This window comes from Oncorhynchus gorbuscha, linkage group LG01 (assembly GCF_021184085.1).
Source record: "Oncorhynchus gorbuscha isolate QuinsamMale2020 ecotype Even-year linkage group LG01, OgorEven_v1.0, whole genome shotgun sequence".
In the NCBI taxonomy this organism is placed as follows: Eukaryota; Metazoa; Chordata; class Actinopteri; order Salmoniformes; family Salmonidae; genus Oncorhynchus; species Oncorhynchus gorbuscha.
Genome location: NC_060173.1, coordinates 85,473,687 through 85,495,629, shown reverse-complemented (window position 1 = coordinate 85,495,629; position 21,943 = coordinate 85,473,687). Strand labels below are relative to the sequence as shown.

General features: G+C 44.2%; 2 protein-coding genes and 1 pseudogene across 6 annotated transcripts; 1 reads left to right on the top strand and 2 right to left on the bottom strand.

The window, feature by feature from the left end:
* The first annotated feature begins 509 nt into the window (after window positions 1-509).
* LOC124021437 (protein-lysine methyltransferase METTL21C-like) lies at window positions 510-2,996 on the top strand. 2 transcript variants are annotated; one of them, XM_046336692.1, is made up of 5 exons: window positions 510-571; window positions 944-1,136; window positions 1,505-1,668; window positions 1,846-1,963; window positions 2,177-2,996. In XM_046336692.1, the coding sequence occupies exons 2-5, from the start codon at window positions 1,019-1,021 to the stop codon at window positions 2,572-2,574; spliced, it is 798 nt and encodes a 265-aa protein (XP_046192648.1). In that variant the 5' UTR covers window positions 510-571; window positions 944-1,018; the 3' UTR covers window positions 2,575-2,996. The 2 variants fall into 2 exon arrangements, with proteins under 2 accessions (XP_046192648.1, XP_046192617.1); XM_046336661.1 differs by having other exon boundaries at window positions 944-1,169.
* Window positions 2,997-3,261: 265 nt separating this feature from the next.
* On the bottom strand, window positions 3,262-7,248 carry LOC124048365 (annotated as a pseudogene).
* Window positions 7,249-9,370: 2,122 nt separating this feature from the next.
* tfdp1a (transcription factor Dp-1, a) lies at window positions 9,371-21,429 on the bottom strand. 4 transcript variants are annotated; one of them, XM_046363827.1, is made up of 13 exons: window positions 21,361-21,429; window positions 20,423-20,499; window positions 19,348-19,426; window positions 19,146-19,212; window positions 18,692-18,795; window positions 15,448-15,569; window positions 15,200-15,365; window positions 14,443-14,589; window positions 12,409-12,477; window positions 11,468-11,619; window positions 10,879-11,045; window positions 10,590-10,671; window positions 9,371-10,498 (listed from the first exon to the last, which is right to left on the bottom strand). In XM_046363827.1, exons 1-13 carry the CDS (start codon window positions 21,403-21,405, stop codon window positions 10,360-10,362), a joined length of 1,416 nt encoding a protein of 471 aa, XP_046219783.1. In that variant the 5' UTR covers window positions 21,406-21,429; the 3' UTR covers window positions 9,371-10,359. The 4 variants fall into 4 exon arrangements, with proteins under 4 accessions (XP_046219783.1, XP_046219792.1, XP_046219802.1 ...); XM_046363836.1 differs by lacking the exon at window positions 21,361-21,429 and adding an exon at window positions 21,199-21,337; XM_046363846.1 differs by lacking the exon at window positions 20,423-20,499 and having other exon boundaries at window positions 21,361-21,424.
* Between the last annotated feature and the right edge of the window lie 514 nt (window positions 21,430-21,943).

Genomic DNA, 21,943 nt, shown 5'->3' with positions numbered 1-21,943 from the left:
CTGGCCATTCCCTGGTTTGGGCACTGTGTTGCCAAGTCCGCTGTTTCATTTAGACTAGCAGAAAGTTATCCTCCGCTTAGGTTCTACACTAACCTGGACGCACACACCAGTGGAGGTTGCTGAGGGGAGGACGGCTCATAATAATGGCTGGAACGGCACAAATAGAATGGCATCAAACACCTGGGATCCATGTATTTGATCCCATTCCACTGATTCTGCTCCGGCCAATACCGTGAGCACGTCCTCCCCAATTAAGGTGCCATCAACCTCCTGTGGAACACACACATAAACATCTCTGAAAATGGTGACTTCACTTGGCTCCATGTCAGTGGGATCAGTGAACAGTGGAGAGGGCTTTAGTCAAAGTGGGGGTCTGGCTTTAGGCAGCATATCTGTCTCCCGTTCTCTCAGACTGTCACTCTATCATACTAGCTTAGTCTGACGTTCCCTCCCTTCCGTAATTATAGCTCTGTGTTTTGGGGACATATTTAAAGGGATGCTGGCCAGCTATAAACACAGGATGCAGAAGGTCAGTCACAAAGACAGAGAAAGAGACCACCACCTCACACAGGTCTGTATTACATATCGTACATCATCCCATCTTATCTCACGCATTCTGCTCAATTTCATTCAGCTTGATTAATTTCTCTGGAGCATGAGTCTATGAATCTGCAAGCCTCCTGGACATTAGTATGTGGAGATTAACGTGTCTGTAAAAGCCTTGTTACATTATAACTTAACTTGTATTAATGATGCTCCATTCTGATACTTACAAACACCGTCTTAGCGAACAATGTTTTGATGTGAAGTCTGGTGATTGTATGTGTGGAGAAGATCAACTGTAAGAGCATGGAGCTGAGGGAGGTCGGTGATGTATTCCCTTTCAGAGCGTGAGTGGCATGCTGCTGACGGTTGATTATAAATAAGTATTTCTCTGGGCCAGAACCCAGACAACCAGACCCAGGGGAGATAGGGGAGCAGCGGACTCACCATTGCCCAGTCCAAGCACAAGGTGGCGATGGAGACTTACTCTACAGCCAAACAGTCTGACCAGGAGGTTCCCAAGAAAGAAAGGACAGATGGAGAGCCTGGTGAGAACAGGGACGAAGAAGAGACAATGGAAAATGGAACAACAGGTGAAGGCAAGCAGTGGTTTCCTAACCTTAACAGTAAGGAATGGTGACTGTGATCTAGTGTAGAAGAAAATGCGAACTAAGACTCACACATTTGCTACTAGCACAATCTTTGCTGATGACTACTTCTTCTCCCACTGCCAGCCACGTGGCTTCCTCTCATCACCAAATTTGGTGGTGAGTGGAAATGCCACCCGGATGCTTCAGATTTATACATCCTGTGAAACATCTGTCTCATTGTTCGAACTGTGGTTGTGTGTAATGGTCAGTCTTATTTTGTGACCCTGTGTACTGTAATAGTGATTATTAAAATATTGGCCATCCAGTGTGGTGTAGAATTCCTGGTTGTATTGTGGTCCTGTTCTCTACAGTGGTGTCTGACTGTAAGCAGATGGCCAGGGAGGCGTTGGACAGACTGAACGTCTGGGAGCAAAGTGTTTACTACACCCTGGGAAAAGAGTCCTTCTTCATTGCTGGTCATGAAATCTGCATCCGAGAGTCTCTGGACTCCTACGGCGCCCTCATCTGGCCGGGGGTGAGTTCTACAGATGCACACCGACAGTGGAATATGATGATAGAAACCCATTTTTACAAGGAAAAAATGTAAACGCAGTGCACGTAATTCATATTGACTGATCTGGATTTACTGACAATCATTGTGCAATAGTTGATCGTAGTGATGATGATGATGATTGTGTGTGTGTGTGTGTAGGCGGTAGCTCTAAGTCAGTTCCTGGCGAATAACCGGCAGCAGGTGAATCTCCTGGATAAAGCAGTTCTGGAGATCGGGGCAGGCACAGGCTTACTGTCTATTGTGGCGAGTCTACTGGGTGAGTCTGTCCTTCAGTCTCATAGTCAGTCTGCCTAACTGTATAGTGGCCACTGGCCAGTCTACTGGGTGAGTCTGTCCTTCAGTCTCATAGTCAGTCTGCCTAACTGTATAGTGGCCACTGGCCAGTCTACTGGGTGAGTCTGTCAGTTGGTAACATGGTTTGATAAACTGATTGATTTGACTGATTGTTCCTTTGTGTCCTGTTTTCCAGGAGCCTGGGTAACGGCCACCGACCTGCCCGAAATCCTTCCCAACCTGACCTTTAACCTCTCTCGTAACTCCAAGAGCCGCTGCCGCTACACGCCCCAGGTGAGGGCCCTCACCTGGGGTCAAGACCTCGAGAGAGACTTCCCCTGCACTTCCTGTCGCTACGACTATGTTCTGGCAGCCGATGTGGTGTATCACCACGACTACCTGGAGGAGCTGCTGGCGACCATGCGCCACTTCTGCAGACCAGCAAGTGGCACCACGCTCCTGTGGGCCAATAAGGTGAGGTTTCAGTCAGACCTGAGGTTTAAGGAGAGCTTTGAGAGTTGTTTTAGTACGACGCTGCTGACAGAGCTGAAGGAGGGGGACGTGAGGATCTATAAGGCCACTGCACGGGAGTGAGGGGGAGGAAAGGAGGGAGAGGATAGACGTGGAGGGGATAGTGAGAAATGAAGGAGAAAGAGGGATGGAGAGACCAGGGAGGATAGGAGCTAGACTCAAGGAAAAGAGGTGAGAAATAGAAAGAAGAGATTGAGGTTGTTCTCCACCGTGGATGAAACAGGAGCTCACTAGCTCACTACAGAGAACGGACTGCCTGGAGCCCATTCTGTGGTGCTAAGTCATCCTCGGGATGGGAACATTCACCTCATCAGCATATTAGACAGACAACAAAAGCAGATTGTGTGTTTCAATTACATTCCTGTGAGCTACATTATATTTACAATGTGTCATGCAGAAACTCCATGTGACTTTTCAAAAAAACAGTGTTTTTTTTCTTCATATATTTGATAGTGACAAATGTTTTGTTAATAAATTTGCTTTGCAATACAGTGTGAAAAATGTGTTCCTTTCTCCATAGTCTGCATTGGCATCACCACAGATACATGTATATTGAAAGTTACTGTATAAAGTTAATGTCAAAACTCTACAAGACAGTATCACCTCCATATACAACAATGGTCAAACACTTTTCCACTAAACATGAAAACAGACTAGTTTAATAAGAAGCTAAACACTCATTTTTATATACAGTGCATCCTAGGTAAATATGAACAAAAATGGCTGTAAAAAATGTCATTGTTGTTTATCAGCTTGATCTTACACTGAAAATATCATATGAATCGATCCTTTGAGTTAAACATTTTCAAATAAATTAAAAAAGTCATGAAATAATTATTTTATGAAAGAATTTGTCACAATTATTGGCACCCCTGCACTTAGTACTTTGTGCACCCTCCCTTTGCCACGATAGCAGCTCTGAGTCTCCTATAATGTTAGATAAGACAGAATTAAGACCATTCCTCCATACAGAAACTCTTCAGATCCTTCAGAGTCCTTGGTCCTCGCTTGTGGACTCTCCTCTTCAGCACACCACACAGGTTTTCAATAGGTTGTGCCCTGATCTCGTCACAGGCGCCGTTCTTGAAGCATAGTCTCTGGTCAACCTGTTTCTCCAGCAGCCCGGAGCAGATGGACTTGCCGTTCACACTGAATGTCTCTGGGTAGACCACCGTCCCAGTCATGATTACGCTCCTTCAGCTCTTCCTTCCTACCTAACCAGAAGACGACTGCAGGTTAAAGACATTACATCAAAGTCATAGCCCAACTCTGGACCAAGAGAGCTACTGGGTGTACAGGATTTTGTTCCAGCCCTGCACTAACACACCTGGCTCAAATAATCATTGGCTATGAATGAAGAATGATAAAACAGGTGTGATAGTGCCGAGATGGAACAAAAGCCTTCAGACTCCAGTGGCTTTACAACATGACCAGAATTGGAGACCTCTGAATTAAACGGATTAGCCTTCACACTCATCAGTTTGAAGAGTTAAGACATGAAAGGGAGGCAGGATAGAGTGGGTTACCTTCTACCCTGGTTCCCTAAACGGGTTCTTGGCGGCCATGAACTCAAACAGCGTGACCCTCGGGGTGAAATAGTCTACTGAGGTGTCATACTTCTCCCCCTTCAGCAGCTCCGGGGCCATTAAACCCATGGGGCAGAGGTCAAAGGTCAGTCACAAGAGAGAGTGGCGCTTCTTGGAGACACTAAACGTGAGACCCATTGTGAGATAATGAGGTCGGGCAGGTGAGACTGACCTGGATTTCCGGCATAGCCTTCGCTTTTTGTCTGGTCCACTTTTAGTTCAACCACCATACCCAGGTCAGAGAAATGCACATTACCTAAGGACAACATCGCATCACAAAGCATCACGTCAACGTGTGTGTGTGTACATAACTGTATCAGTGTCATTATCCAGGAGGACGTTCTCAGGTTTGAGGTCTCTGTAGAGGATGCTGTAGAGGATGCTCTTCTGGTGGAGGTGCTCCATGCCCTGGATGATCGGAGCAGAATAGAAACAGGTTCTGGGCTCCTCAGACCCTGGGTTGTTCTCATCTATCAGGTAGATGTGGTATCTGGGGCAGTACGAGAACAAACATGTTACAGATCTATTACAAGAAACAACAAATAGGATAGTTCCTGCAGTGTGTGTGGGTATGTGCTTTGTGCATGCGTTTACTTCAGGTCACCTCCATTCATGATGGTCATAACCAGACAGAGTATTCTAGGCCAGCAACACAATGAAGTGACTGTGAACCCTGGTGCAAGGATCCTCTTCTCCACCATCGCCCCCTAAAGCAGAGGAGGGTGACAAACATGACAATGTATAATGCAGAGGGCCAAGACAGAGGCTAAAGTGATTAAGACCATTATCTCCTCATCACTTACTGGAGAACAGGTACTGTAGCCTACATCAAAACTGCTTCCATGAACATAACCATTTCCACTCCAGATAAGTGGGTTCTAACAGTCACAGAGGCAGAGACACTGTAGCACAACCCTCCATGTCATTAGTCATTGTGTTTACAATCCTATTCTGATCTAGCATTAATGGTCTACAGAAGCATACTGTACTGTAATTAACCAAGTTCCCCCTTTAGATAGTATCTTCTCTCTCACACGTCAACTACAGCAGTGGTCACCGATTGACTGGACAACCTTCAAGGCACTCCTTCCTAGTCGATCACCAAACATTTCTGTAGAAAAGCCAATGATAAAAGGCACAAAGGCTTGTGACCCTTTTTCCCAAGTTGCTGGTAGGTGCTCTTGATTCGGAAGCCCTGTGAACAGGGGAAGCAAAGTGTTCCCATTGTGAACCATTTATTGTGTCTGAAAAGATGAACTCAGCCTATCCGACGGACGAGAACTGTGGCTATAGCGCTGGCCAATCAGACAGCTCAAATCACAGTACCTCCAGCTTCCACGACCATGGCCACAACAAAGTTTGATACTCGCCACCGTGAGATTTAATACGTTTTAAAACCATGACCAAAGAGAGACTGTCAAAAATACAGCAAAGAGCTTGTGTTTTTATGAGTGAGTTCATGTCTATGTTCTATTCAACACTATTACAAAACGCACTTCTCTCTACTTCCACTCGCGCTGCAACTTCAAGGAATGAGTAGCCATGCGTTTTTATTAGTATTACCAGCTCGTCGTGTCTATTTTAATATCGAGGAGTATTTCACTTGCTCTGGTCATAGGAACAACATTAATTTGTGCCTGAGGCAGATGCGGTGCAAATTGAGTTTCGCCATCAGGTGGAAGACTGTGGCCCCTTTTTCTGGTCAGTCTAGGAGAGAGAAGGGCCCGTGAGATGCGTAACCTCAGCTGCTCTCTCCGTTGAGACTATTGCTGTGTTCAAAACAACTGGAAACTCGGAAATCTCCAACTTCCGAGCGTTAATGACAACTGGGAACTCGGAAATAAATGAGATCCGAGTGGGGGAAATCGTTTTGAGGAGTCATCCAAATCAGAAACTCCAGCATCTTTCTAGAGCTTCGACCTGAAGTTCACTAACATCATGATTTTAACTATTTTTTTTCTGGAGTTCCCAGTTGTCTTGAACGCACCATGACCATCAGACGCAATTAGTCCAGTAAAAATTAAATTAGAAAATGATTTCAATTTATGCTCAGCTTTGCCTCGCAAGTGCTGCACCAACTGATCTATTTTGTTATCAAAGCTCGAGTTTTGAAATATGGTCTGTATAGAAGAACAATATCGTCAGGCCAGGCATATACCCAATATGCTGTGACAAGGTATTAGGGCTACTGCACAAACCTCATTCTTACAAAACTGTTTTTATTAGTTTGTTAAAAAAAAATGTTTAGCTGTAGATCTCAGCTTGCTTTTTGACTGCATAGGAGATCTTGACTCAAAAGGTTGGGGACCACAACTAGAGTAAACATCAGGAGACTAGACTACAGTTCAGGTGGGGCATACTAAAGACACTCTACTCACACCTCATAGCCTTTCCTCTTCTTCAGCCTCTTCTTGTTGAGCTGCATGCAGGCGTACAGATTTCCTGTGGCTTTCATCTGACAGGCAGACACCTCTCTGAACCCCCCCCCTCCACTGAAGGAACCTCTTCAGGAACACGCTCTCCAGGAAAAAAGGTGGAGGGAGTATCCTAGAGGTAGCCAAGTACTGAGGTCAGTGTTTGGGCAAAGAGGCCCTCCACCTAGTTCACCGTTTCCGGAGTCAGAAATGGACAGTAGAACCTCCGGGTAGCGCTGGACAATACTAAAAGCCTTCTGGGCCCGGTCTGAGCCTTCTACTAAGTCGTACTCCTCAATGTCCAGCCAAAAGGAAGCAAGGACCATAGATTCGGGAGCAGCCTCAAGGAACACGCGGAAGAGGCGTTTGCCAATGGGCTGCTCCACGCAGACTGACTAGAAGGCCAGGTCCAGGGCTTCCTGGATGCCCTCACACACTGATGTGGGGCAGCTTGAGGCAGGTGGGGTACATGTTGTCAGACAAAGCAGCTAGGTTTGAGCCATCGAAGCTGCTACGGGCATTGATGTAGGTTGAGTTGGCAACCACCGTGGTCAGGCTGCCCAAATGCATGGCAATGGAGGGAGAGGGGCTGCCTGCAGCACTCAGAGAGCATGGTGAAGGAAAGATAGGGTGAGAAGAGTGAGATTAAGAAGTTCAAACGTGAGAGTAAAAGGTGTTAGAGAAAGGGAGGATTAGAGAAGGGTAAGATGAACAGAGGGAGCGATAGGAAGGAGAAAGATCAGTGCCTTCAGCAGGACAGAGGACACAAGAAGATCCTCCTCATGTCCCAAGGCATACTTCCTGAGCGCTATATCGGTCTCTCTCACACACACACACACACACACAACACCCTTCAGACAGTAATGCCTTTATCCACTAACTCCCTAATACCACAGGCTGAGAGTGAGCCCAAGCTGATAATGTATTCAGTCCCTGTGGCTGGAGTAGCACCTGTTATCTAAAGAACAAGAAGCAGTGGTGCAGCGAAGTATAGGGGAGACATGCACAGTCTAAAATGGACAGCTCTGGACCCTTCGGAGAGGCCCCTAGCCCTAGGAAATGAAAGGTTCAGACAGGTGAAAGCAACACGGTTATGGCTCCCTCTAGCCCTCAATTCTTCCATCATATCGCTCACACATTCAAATAAAATAAAATAAAATTTTATTATTCACATGCGCCGAATACAACCTTACAGTGAAATGCTTACTTACGAGCACCTAACCAACAATGCAGTTTAAAAAAATGTCTAAGAATAAGAAATTACAGTAATTAAAGCGCAGCAGTAAAGTAACAATAGCAAGACTATATACAGGGAGGTACTGGTAGAGTCAACGTGTGGGGCAATATGTACATGTAAAGTCATTAAAGTGACTATGCATAGATGACAGAGTAGCAGTGGTGTAAAGGGGGGTGGGACAATGCAAATAGTCTGGGTAGCCATTTGATTAGGTGTTCAGGAGTCTTATGGCTTGGGGGTAGAAGCTGTTTTAGAAGCCTCTCGAACCTAGACTTGAAGCTCCGGTGCCTCTTGCCGTGCGGTAGTAGAGAACAGTAAGACTAGGGTGGCTGGAGTCTGACAATTTTTAGGACCCTCTGACACTGCCTGGTAGAGGTCCTAGATGGCAGGAAGCTTGGCCCCAGTGATGTACTGGGCCATACTCACTACCCTCTGTAGTGCTCAGCAGTCGGAGGCAGAGCAGTTGACATACAAGGCAGTGATGCAACTGTAGAACCTTTTGAGGATCTGAGGACCCATGCCAAATATTTTCAGTCTCCTGAGGGGGAATAGGTGTTGTTGTGCCCTCTTCACGACTGTCTTGGTGTGCTTGGACCATGTTAGTTTGTTGGTAATATGGACACCAAGAAACTTTAAGCTCTCAACCCGCTCCACTGCAGCCCCGTCGATGAGAATGGGGGCGTGCTCGGTCCTCTTTTTCCTGTAGTCCACAATCATCTCTTTTGTCTTGATCACATTGAGGGAGAGGTTGTCTTGGCACCACACGGCCAGGTCTCTGACCTCCCTATAGGCTGTCTTGTCGGTGATCAGGCCTTGACACTGTTGTCAACTGCAAACTTAATGGTGTTGAAGTTGTGTCTGGCCGTGCAGTCATGAGTAAACATGGAGTACAGGAGGTGACTGAGCATGCACCCGAGGTGCCCGTGTTGAAGATCAGTGTGGCGAAAGTGTTGTTCCCTACCCTTACCACCTGGAGGCAGTCCGTCTGGAAGTCCAGGATCCAGTTCCAGAGGGAGGTGTTCAGTCCCAGGGTTCTTAGCTTAGTGATGACCTTTGAGGGCACCATGGTGTTGAAAGCTGAGCTGTAGTCAATGAATAGCATTTTCACATAGGTGTTCCTCTTGTCCAGGTGGGAAAGTGTGGAGGTCAATAGAGATTGCATAATCTGTGGCTCTGTTGGGGCAGTTGGCAAATTGGAGTGGGTCTAGGGTTTCCGGGATGTTTATGTGAGCCATGACCAGCCTTTCAAAGCACTTCATGGCTAAAGATGTGAGTCCTACGGGTCGGTAGTCATTTAGGCAGGTTACCTTGGTGTTCTTGGGCACAGGCACTATGGTGGTCTGCTTAAAACATGTTGGTATTACAGACAAGGACAAGGAGAGGTTGAAAATGTCAGTGAAGACACTTGCCATTTAGCTCAGGATAGTCACCCTGGGCACCATTATCATAATGCAGTCAATTAAACTGCAAGTTAATTAACAAAGATTTCCCATTGGATTTAATAGGTTTGACACATTTGAAGTTTTACTGTCCTAGTTCAGCTATTGAAGACAATTGAGAAAATACAACCCAACTGCTTTTCAGATTAGAAGTTATAAAACCGCACAAAACGCTCACTGAAGTCAACTTGTTAAAACATTCTCTATATTTAATTTTCAAACTTATATTAGATTACAGAAAAGGTATTTTGGAAGAATCAGTACATGGGTTGTTCAGTTTGAAAAAGGCGATCTTCGAAGTGAGTCCATAGAGACCTACACAACCCACATATTTGAGACATCGATCATGTCCAGGCCTTCCTTCCGCCACTGACCTGTAAAGGATGCTATAAACTACAATCTTCACAGGATCCGTTTACATTTCACAAATAAAGCCTAACATTGTCCTATAGTTAGCGTGGGTAGGAGTTATTTTCTTCGCTGGTGCCAGTCATTTGTAAACACTACCACGGTGTGACAGGGTCTGAGGGATTGAGTCGCTGCTAAAACGCTCCAAAAACAAGGAGCAGAAAAGCAGCTGCCTACAGAACTGTGGGGAGCAGATACAAATTCTCTGCTTGAAATCAATGCCACAAATAGCAGGGGAGGGGAGGTATAACAAAATAGTGTCCACACTTTCAAAAGGGCAGTTTCAATCTTTCTTAGCGTTGTGGCAACTAAATCAGCCATTTTGGATCCAGTGAATGTCTCTGAGCAAGCGGTCTGGTGCAGTTACACTGGCAGCCATCTTGAAACAGTGGTTCACCATTGAGTCTCTCCAACGTAATCAAAACATAATAAAGATAACTATTTCACACACAAGGAACACTATACATTCTCCAACAGCAATGAGTTGGCTGGAAGATTTTTTGTTGTAGCTTTATTCTCAGGTGGGATGGCTTGCCAAGAAGAGGGTGATAATACACAGAAAGGACGCAGCAGTGCCAAAGCCATAAACTACACTTCCCAGAGAGCCATTGGCTATCATGTGATTCAGGACCCCGCTCTGAGAAGAGGGTTGCACAGCCTCCATACTCAAACATTCTTCAATGCCCTTGAGAGAAAGTGATACAGAGAGAGATGCAGAGACAGACTGCATGTTGGAGATGAGAAATGCGTGGAGTGGCAGGAGGTTAATCTTCATCGTCATTCTCATCATAGTCATCCTCCTCGTCATCATCCCCCATGTACGACACAGGGGTCTCAACACGGGAGCCGCTGTAGTGAGAGTCATTAGAGCTGGAGGCCAGGGTACCATCTGCACCACTGTCACTACAGAGAGAGAGAGAGATAGAAATATGGTAACTCTTCCTCTCCCTCTATGTGAACGTGTGACTAGGGCAACAGTAGGAGAGAGACTCACCTGCCCTGGCCGTGATGGCGCCCCCCGTTGGTGGAGGATCCTCCAGTGATGTAGACGTTACTGATGGGGCCCTGGGCCATCTCTGTTTGAGACAGTAGTACACACATTCACATATATACCTTAGAGAGAACCAAACAGGACCAATCTACACCAAATTAGCAACATGTTTGAGTATTTCATGCCCAATTAATCTCACTTACCTTGATATGGATCATGTGGAGCTCAATGACTTGACCTATGGCTGAAATTTAAGCATGCACTATGAACCCTGACCCCTATAGTCTCTGACCTGTGACGTAGGGCTCCAGGGCTTTGGGCACCAGGCTACGTGCCACCTTCAGGTCCTCCGGGGAACACTTGCCCACCTCCAGGCCACAGGCCATGCCCATACGCTTCAGCACCTCAATGTCATCGTGGATCTCAAACATGCTGTCAAAGTTGAACAGGTACTCAAACCTGAAGAGAAGGAAAGTAAAGAGGTGAATATAATGGCATGGTTAGAACATGAATGAAAACATTCAATCCTGGAAAAAATTGAGCAGGGTGTTGCCATTGCCTCAATACGAAACTTTATTGGGGGGGGTGGCAGGTAGCCTAGCGTTTAGGAGCATTGGCGCAGTAACCGAAAGGTAGTTGATTCGAATCCCTGAGCTGACTAGGTGAAAAATCTGTCAATGTGCCCTTGAGTAAGGCACTTAACGCTAATTGCTCTGCTCCTCCAGTCACACTGGATAGGAGGCTGATAAATTTACATTTTAAAATTGGCCATTTACATGAAAATCTATTTGGTGAAAATTCTGTGGGACAAAATAAAAATGTCTACATGAATTAAGTTGATGATCAATTTACACAGACACTGAAATATTACAGTCACTCACTTGTCGTTGGAGATGCTGCAGTCGATGACAGTCTTCTTGCTAGTGTTGACAATGATGAAGGGGAGGTGGATGAGAGAGTTGGGGGGTGGAGGTCTGTTGGTCTGCTGTTCCGTCTGTCGGTTCCGCTGCACCAGGTTCTTAAAGGCTATTTGCTGCAGGAGAGGATCATGGATAGAACATTAGAAGAATGTTAAAGTGCCAATCGGCAGTTAAAACAATAAAGCATTGTCACCACCACTGTCGTTTCGGTAGAATGCTGAGGGATGGGGCTCGAGAAATATAACAACTCAAATTCAGACAAAGCTATGGATGCATGGACATGATATCAAAATGATAGTTTTTTTAACCAGTAGAAAAGGCTTATATTTTGGATTCTGATGGGGTACGGCAGTTCAGCTAAGCTATTGAGGCATTCCTAAGTCATAGTCTTAAAGAATCCATGGGTACATATTAATTTAAGTCTAAAAAAAGGTATGTAGCAACTGCTGATCTCCCCTTTAAGACAACCTGTGGTCTTATATATGCTTGCCTTTATCAGTGATTGTATTGTTGTCGATGAGGCAAGCTAGTCCTGTAACAGGAGGCAAGCTAGTCCTGTAACAGGAGGCAAGCTAGTCCTGTAACAGGAGGCAAGCTAGTCCTGTAACAGGAGGCAAGCTAGTCCTGTAACAGGAGGCAAGCTAGTCCTGTAACAGGAGGCAAGCTAGTCCTGTAACAGGAGGCAAGCTAGTCCTGTAACAGGAGGCAAGCTAGTCCTGTAACAGGAGGCAAGCTAGTCCTGTAACAGGAGGCAAGCTAGTCCTGTAACAGGAGGCAAGCTAGTCCTGTAACAGGAGGCAAGCTAGTCCTGTAACAGGAGGCAAGCTAGTCCTGTAACAGGAGGCAAGCTAGTCCTGTAACAGGAGGCAAGCTAGTCCTGTAACAGGAGGGAAGCTGATCACCTGTAATATAAGCTCTTGGAGTTGTGACTGCTTCTGCTTGATTCTCTCCAGTCGCCTTTGTCTCTCCACCTACAGAAGAGCAGAACACAGCCAGGGTGTGAGAGCGTATTAGAAAAGAGGGGGGTGAGGGAGAAGAGAGTTCATGGTGTACCAGGTGTGTGTATATACACAGTGGCTTCGGAAAGTACTCAGACCCCTTGACTTATTCCACATTTGTTACCTAACAGCCATATTCTAATATTGATTAAATTGTTTTTTTCTCCTCAATCTACACACAATACCCCATAATGACAATGAAAACAAAAACTGGTTTAGACATTTTTTTGCAAATTCCTATTAAAAGAATTAGCTGAAATATTACATTTGCAGAAGTATTCAGACCCTTTACTCAGTATTTTGTTTTAGCACATTTGTCAGCGATTACAGTATTGAGTTACAGCATCGAGTCTCCCCATCCAACCAGACAGAGCTTGAGAGGATCTGCAGAGAACTGGATAAACTACCTAAATACAGGTTTGCCAAGCTTGTAGCATCAAACCCAAGAAGAGGGGTGGCAGGTTGCCTAGTGGTTAGAGCGTTGGGCCAGTAACTGAAAGGTTGCTGGATTGAATCCCCGAGCTGACAATTAAATAATCTGTTGTTCTGTCCAGAACAGGGCAGTTAACTCACTGTTCCCCGGTAGGCATTCATTGTAAATAAGGCTGTTTAGTAACAAAATGTGGAAAAAGTTAACTGGTCTGAATACTCTCTGAATGCACTGTGCATATACACTGAACAAAAATAAAAAAGCAACATGCAATTAAAAAGATTTGACTGATTTACAGTTCATAAGGAAATCAATCCACTTAAATAAATTAGACCCTAATCTATGGATTCCACATGACTAGGAATACAGATATGCATATTTTGGTCAATTAATAAAAAGGTAGGGGAGTGGATTCAACACCTGCATTGCTTGCTGTTTGGGGTTTAAGGCTGGGTTCCTGTACAGCACTTTGAGATATCAGCTGATGTACGAAGGGCTATATAAATAAATTTGATTTGGATCAGAAAACCAGTTAGTATCTATCTGGTGTGACCACCATTTGCCTCATGCAGCATGACACATCCTTCGCATACAGTTGATCAGGCTGCTGAGTGTGGCCTGTAAAATGTTGTCCCACTTCAATGGCTGTGCAAAGCTGTTGGATATTGACGGGAACTGGAACACGCTGTCGTTCAAGTCAATCCAGAGCATTCCAAACATGCTCAACGGGTGACATGTCTGGTGAGTATGCAGGCCATAGAAGAACTGGAACATTTTCAGCTTCCAGAAATTACGTTCAGATCTTTGCGACATGGAGCGCTGCATTATCATGCTGAAACATGAGGTGATGGTGGCAGATGAATGGCAGGAAAATTGGCCTCAGGATCTCATCACTGTATCTTTGTGCATTCAAATTGCCATAGATAAAATGCAATTGCGTTTGTTGTCCGTAGCTTACACTATAACCTCACCGCCACCATGGGGCACTCTGTTCACAACGTTGACATCAGCAAACAGCTCTCCCACACAACACCATTCACATGGTCTGCGGTTGTAAGGCCAGTTGGTTGTACTGCCAAATTCTCTAAAACAACTTGAGGCTTATTGTAGAGAAACAAACATTCAATTATCTGGCAACAGCTCTGCATAATCCTGCAGTCAGCATGCCAAATGCACAGTCTCGCAAAACTTGAGACCTCTGTGACGTTGTGTGACAACTGCACATTTAAGAGTTGGCTTGTATTGTCCCCAGCACAAGGTGCACCTGTGTAATGATCATATGGTTTAATCAGCTTCTTAATTTGCAACAACTATCAGGTAGATGGATTATTTTGGCAAATAAGAAATACTCACTAACAGGGATGTACAATTTGTGCACAACATTTGAGAGAAATAAACTTTGTGTGTATGGAAAATTTGGGGGATATTTTATTTCAGCTGGTGAATTATGGGACCAACACTTTCCATGTTTAGTTTATATTTTTGTTCAGTGTATATATTAGACTCACCTCTAGGTTCTGGCATTCCTGGGCCGAGTTGGTGGGCAGACCAATCCACTTGATCTCTTTCTTCTCTTTAGAGATGATGTTCATGGCCATAAGCACATTGAGTGCGTCGTACACACGCCTACGGATGTTCTTCTGGTCATACACATGCTACAAGGAGAGGGGGAAGGGGTTAATCTCTGACTCCTGGGTGTGCAGAACGCTTCCATTGGGTTTGGTGTCATAATGATCATGTGGATTTGTCATAATGAAACCAGTGTGCTGAAGCCTAATTTACTACTTCCGTTTTAGCATGAGCGAAAACAACCGCTTCAGTCCGCACTCCAAAATGTCTTTAAGACTTTACAAGGTGGATGAAGCGGAACACTGAGGATGGCAGCTGATGTTTGAAGTCCGAACACCAAAAGCAAAAGTAGTGGACATAAATTAGGCTCGAGGAAGACCTCCATGTCATAACTTAATTTCCTAAGTAGGTTTGTTGTGTCTGAAATTGTCATGTCATAGAGATTTGTTTTGTCTAAGATTAAGGCTGAAAAACGTGATGGTTGTCAGAGAGTGATGTCATAACGAGGAGTTCTGTCAGAGGAGTTTAAGAGTGATGCAACAACAGAGAATTCTGTCTGACAGTGTGATGACAATTAGGAATTCAGACAATGTCTGATGTCAGAGAATTATGTCTCAGAGAAAGTGAACTCAAAGACTTCCCCAGGCTGTTTTGAGGAAGAGCCCTGTGCATTGTGCATACAGCTGCAAAACTCACAGAGTCATTGGGGGAGATGTGGTTGTCTGCAGCGCTGAACTCCGCCACCAGCTCATCTGCCACCTCATTGTACGAGGTGACACCCTTCTTTTGCACCTTCTCACACACCTTCATGGAGAAATGCCTCAGGCCCTTTCCATTCTTCTCCCCCTTCTTACCACGCTTCCTGTGGACAAAGGTGGTTAAACAGAGCTATATACTTCTAGACTACACTGGCATATCACACAGAATAAATCAACTAAACTCACCCCGATGACCAAGGCGACGCGTCGGCCGGCTGGCTCTGTGTGAGGAACTGGGAGCTGGGTGTGTGAGGGCTGTTCACCAGTATGGCACTGGAAACACTGGGCCTCTGGGGCGTACCAATAACCTACAGGGGGGAGGGGGAGAGCTCAACCAATTCAGTTTTAGAGTACTAGAAGCTTTATAATCCAAAAGAGTCATTTGCTTTGCAGCAAGCTTTACATACACCTACAACACACATCAATATGAACAGACCATCATAGTCATACATCATTGAAACGGTTAGTGTAGGGTTGGGCGACAATACGATTGAATTGTCTATCAACGATGATTGACAGCCATCATCAACGGTGAGGACATTGTGATTAGGGCTGGCACAGTTACTCTATAACAGTGTTACCAGATTAAGATCTTCATTCGGCTTGTCACCTAAAACCCTTACACATTTGTACAGATGCACAATTAAGAGCATGACTGGTACGGCAACTGCACTGCCCACAACCGCAGGGCTCTCCAGAGGGTGGTTCGGGTCTGCACAGCACCGGGGGCAAACCACCTGCCCTCCAGGACACCAACAGCACCCGATGTCACAGGAAGGACAAAAAGATCATCAAGGACAAGAAACACCCAAGCCACTGCCTGTTCACCCCGCTACCATCCAGAAGGTGAGGTCAGTACAGGTGCATCAAAGCTGGGACCAAGAGACTGAAAAATAGCTTCCATCTCAAGGCCACCAGACTGTTAAACAGCCATCACTAACAGTGAGGATACATACAGACTTGAAATCATTGGCCACTTAAATAAATGGATCACTAGTCACTTTAATAATGTTTACAAATCTTGCATTACTCATCTCATAGTATATACTGTATTTTATACCATCATTTGCATCTTGCATACACTGCTCATTTGCATCCATATATTTATATGTATATATTCCTATTCCATTCCTGATAACATATGCAAACATTTCTCTCCACCGGATGCCAAAATGTGTATCATTGCCAGAAATGAATATAAACTTAAATTTGTTCTCTCCGCTGTCAAGATAGGGAGGATGTGGGTACGCAGACCGGCGAGCCACTGCGGACCCTCAAACAGCAGTGTAAAGTATTTCAGTAAAAATACTTCAAACTACTACTCAAGTCATTTTTTGGAGTATCTGTACTTAACCATTTATATTTCTGACAACTTCTACTTCAATACATACTTAATGAAAATATTGTACTTTTTTACTTCATACATTTTCCCTGAAAACCAGAAGTACTGGTTACATTTTGAATGCTTAGCAGGACAGGGGGAAAAAAAAACTGTCAAACTCACACACTTAAAAAGAGAACACATGACCTGTGTTCAAATACTCATACTAACTGCATTAACTATACTATTTGCGATGTAAATTGAGTATATAGTATGGATACAGTTAGTGTGCCAAAAGTTCCCGGATGTCGTACCACATTCGTCAAAATACGAAGTGTACAAGCAGTGGACACTATTTCAGTGCTTTTAGGGCCCATAATGCAATTCTGGAAATGGGTGTGGCTTCACAACGTTTTCAGATTTGAAGAATATATGCAGCCGAAGTCCAACGAGGGCGGAAACAAATTCATTGCTTTAACGAATTACGACAAATGTTAAGTAATGTATTAAAGTAATAAACTTTTCAAATGGGTTAACTTACATGTTATGTCTGACAATTTTATAGCTATCCTTATGAACCATATAGCATATAACTACAGAAGTATCTACCGGTATGTTAGCTAGCTACCTAAAGTTAGTTGGCCTACTGATACATTAAACTTGCCAGTATATTACCTATATGCTAACTAACTACACAACAATAATTGACTTATTCCCATCATTCTTAGCTTAACTAAGTGGTATAGTCATTGGGCTTTCTCAATGGACATTCGGGTGCATTCATAAATTCGCTCTGGCTATATACTCTGATTTCAGAGCACTCTCATCTGAGTACCAGAGCGCAGAATAACTGATGAATTTACAAGTGCTCAACACCCATTGAATATGGCCGGTGTCAGTAAACGTCAGCAAAAACAGGTAATTAAATTGTTGCCAGCAGCACAATTAGTCACCAAAGCTCTGGATAACATGAAAACTGCCTAAACAGCTCTGCTATGGCGAGTAAAATGGTCAGTGAGGTTCTCTCTCATTTGTGTCTGGAAGTAGCTAACCAATGTTAGCTTGGATGCTTGACTGCCCACAACGCTTGAATCCTCGGCCCGAGTATCCAGTGTGCGCTCCGACTAAACACAAATGCACCTTTTGTAAATCATGTCTGAGAGTTGGAGTGCCCCTGGATATCAGTGTCAGGTTGTATATCAATGTTTTATGGGTGGGTGTATCTCCCACAAGACCATAAGAAATGGAAAGAGCATTATGCCGCTGACTCATAATATACCAAGTGCCTGTGGTGGAGTGAGTCTTCTCTGAGGTGAAGAGAACTTCCTGCTCAAATGAAGTACGGGAGACAGGCCAGGTAAGTAATCTATTCCATTGTCTGCTGGCCAGCCATCAGGTGATACCTAAACTGATTCCCTCCATGTATATATTCTCATGTATGTAATGGGATGGTGTGTAATCCTGCTGACTGCAGAGGTTGATCAGCTTAAGCTCATCCCCGGTCACCTCACAAGGCTAATGGTTTGGGCTTAGAGACCATGAAGTATGTGTGTGCTTGTCTATAAACTGATAGATTGTAGCTGTGAAGCGCTTTGGCCAAGTGTACGCAAGTGGTGAGCTTGCATTTTTTATTTTTAAATCTTTATTTAACTAGGCAAGTCAGTTAAGAACACATTCTTATTTTCAATGACGGCCTAGGAACAGTAGGTTAACTGCCTTGTTCAGGGGCAGAACAACATTTTTTTTTACCTTGTCTGCGAGAGCAAATATCAACCTGCGATCTACCACACGGTCTCAAAATAAAATACTTTGTCATCAAGTATGTGGTTGTGATATGCCTGTATTTTTTTACTTTGCCTTTATTTAACTAGACAAGTCAGTTAAGAACACATTCTTACTTTCAATGACGGCCTAGGAACAGTGGGTTAACTGCCTGTTCAGGGGCAGAACGACAGATTTGTACCTTGTCAGCTCTGGGTTTTGAACTTGCAACCTTCCGGTTACTAGTCCAACGCTCTAACCACTAGGCTATCCTGCCGCCCCCCCTGCCGTATTGCAGTATATTTCTGTCCATTCGGGTAAATAGCGAAGGTAGACAGACACACTCACCATGTGTGGAGCAATGTTGACATTGGAGAGCCCCAGTGTTTTGGGCAGTAGTTGTTTGGCCACAGGGATGGATGCAGGATGGACGGCAACCAGAGACAAGACACCTAAGAAGGAGCAGAGTAAACACTAGGGTCAAAGAGGTAATCTGGAACCACTGTCAACAAAATGGCTGCCTCTTCATATCCAGTTCCCCCAGGTAGATTGTTACAGAGAACAGGCAGGAGGCCCTATGGGATGCAAACTTACTGGCGGGTACACAGATATTTAGAACACCTGCACTGTCTGATATGGAAGCCAGTAATAAGACGAGCAGAAGTTGGGAGCGGAGTAAAATTAGAAACTTCTGTGTAGTCTTATTGCCCCCTGCTGTTGAGTTGAGGACATATACCGGACATAGACAAGGTTTGAATGACACTGATCTGTATTCTGGAGCACAACACTGTGCTTTGCTCACCTTTACTAGGACTCAGATTCTGGTCAATAAAAACCTTCAGTTCTCCATTGGTTTCCATCAGACCAACCTGTGGGGAAGACACCATCAACATCTACTCCAGTAAAATCTCAACAGCTGGTCTCTATAGAATCTCTCAAATGTCTAAGTCCCCCAGGACCAAGGTGGAAGTATACTGCATCTGGTTGTCTCTGATCAGACTCACATCTTTGGCCATCATCCTGTCGGAACAAAGTAAGGCTCTGTCTGGAGAAAGGGAAGCTCTGATGTCACCAACGAGTTCCCTGAAACAGAACAACCATGATACAGCAGGGGAGTGTGTAATGCAATGACGAGAGCTGGATTTTTAGCTGTCCATGCAAAAAAGTACACTGTGGAAACTACCCATTTAAAGTTGGCTTTAACCTGAATAATTCCAAGAATGCATTGGACAAAGCAGGACGACTTTGGTATGGGGAGCAATTCAGCAAAAAACGATCAACATAAATGAGCATAAATAAAACATTACCCAGGAAATTCCTCCCCTCCCGAGTTGGTTAAGCCTCGGGTGTCATGAGAATGTCACACAGGTGAACTATTGCACATGTATACGAACTGCATATTGTACATGAAATATTTGCAAAGGTAGGTAGCAGATTGCATTATTGATCAAAAATCAAGGCCGCTAGTATGCAAGCAATATATTGCACAAAAGCACTAGCTGGCTACATCGCTATAGCCTGAACAAAAACATTGCTAGCCGACTAAATTGTCTTTGGAAAGCAATTTCGATTGCATATTTCAAAGTGATGAGTTCGATCACCTGTGATATCTATCAAACGTCCTCATTTTTATATTTCTGATATCTTACCATAACTTTTATCATGCAAACTGTAAGGCCTAGTAGGTGTTGTTGACCACGTCCTAGACCCGAGATTCCCCACGAAGTTTACGAGGCAGAGCAGAAATTGCTAGCCAGCTTCAACAATGCACGTTGTCTGGCTGGCTAATTACTTTGTACATTAATTTGTTTCTATCCAGCACTCTGCGACAGCTAACTCAAGGGGCAAACTGATGCTAACTAGCTAGCAAGCTACCCACCTAACGTTAGCGTTAGTGATATTACAGGCCAGCTAGTTTAGAGGCACATTGAGACTATTCCAAATGCACTTGAGATTGTGTAACTATAAGAAAACGGATTCAAATATATCCTGCGTGCATTATAATAATAAAAGCCAACACATGCATTTGCAATAAGGAATTACCAAACAATTTAAAGATTTAATTTGATATGCACTTACGAGTGCACTCTTTTCGTCTGCTTCTTCGACGGCTGTTTTGTTGGCATCGAGGACAGAGGAAGAGGAGGTCTAAATCCCTATCGCCAAACAGGAAACAAAACTATACGTCAAATTATCTTGATTCTGAAATAATGAATTTAAGCTTCTAAGCAATTCAACACTCCACGCATGAGGTATGTCTACATGCCTAGTTTGACCTTAACGAATTAGTTAGGCAGCTTTCTGGTCCATCATGTCTCAATCTCAAAATGGATGCTTTTCCAAGTAACATCGCTAGCCACCGAGCGAATAACTATGAATTACATTAATAGCGCTCGGATGCCTCGGGCGTAAATGGTAAAAGAAATAACTAAAATGTCTAGTTTGCTAGCTGTAATCTAGCTGTCGTACGTGTTGTAATTGGTCGGTAGGCAAAGACTAGAAGATTACTGTTAGCTAGCAAGCTAGGACAAAACTTTGCCTACTAACGTTATATTGTAGGAATAAATCTGCAACCATCAATGACAAAGAAATATTTCATAAAAAATAACTTGACACTAACGCGCAAGAGAAAGTAAATACGTTATATTAGCTATGACTGGCTAACTACAATAACGCGATTCATATTTTGATGGTCAACTGGTGGGCTTGATAACCATAATGGATAGCTAGGTGTACGAGTCTTGCAATTTTAGCCGGTTGGGTAAATTAGCCAACGTTAGCAAACTGGCCAACGCGGTCAAAGCACTAGTTAGCAGTAGCAAGTGGTTAGCTAGCTTGCTAACATAACAAGTTACCTCCAAGTTACAAAGCAGATAGCCTATCTTTTGGAGAGATCACTGGATAGACAAATATCCCTTTCGAATGTCAAATGTATAAATTCCCCCCTTTCAATCAATAAACACCCAAGTCTATTGCCTTTGCTAGCTGTTAGCTCGAGATTCGTGTTCAGCTGTTACCTTCCACCGTCCTAGTCTGAAACCAATCTTGGCGGTGTCTAACATCTGAAGTTTCGGATTGGATAGCTTCAATATGACGCAAACAAACCATGCCGCTAAAGCCACGCCTTTGGCGCGTTCTGATTGCTTCGCGCACTAGGACCTCCTATCCCGGGTTCACCCATTGGTCTCCAGCTTTTTAGCGTTTCAGAAGCCTTTTCCGGGATTTAAAACTGAGTAAAAATAGTAACAGCTAGGAACAGTGAGAAGCCATTCGAAAACATCGCAAATCAGAGATCAATGTCATAATAAGTAATCTGTACAGTTATATATAGGCCTAGCTGGCTCAACTGTCTTAAACACACTGATCTAGGAACTGCTCATATTCCCTGAATATGTACCTTAACCTTTGGGGGTAGTTGCAGCACTGACTTTAGATCAGTGTTCACAAAAAACCTCATCCAGCACCGTCAGTGTCCTGAACCCTTACATACCAATCCTTTATTTTTTCTTGTGACATGATGAACTGTGTTGATTGGGGAGTCAACTGTGAATTGTCTATTGTTTATTACAACCACAACATTCAACACATCTATTTAGAGGA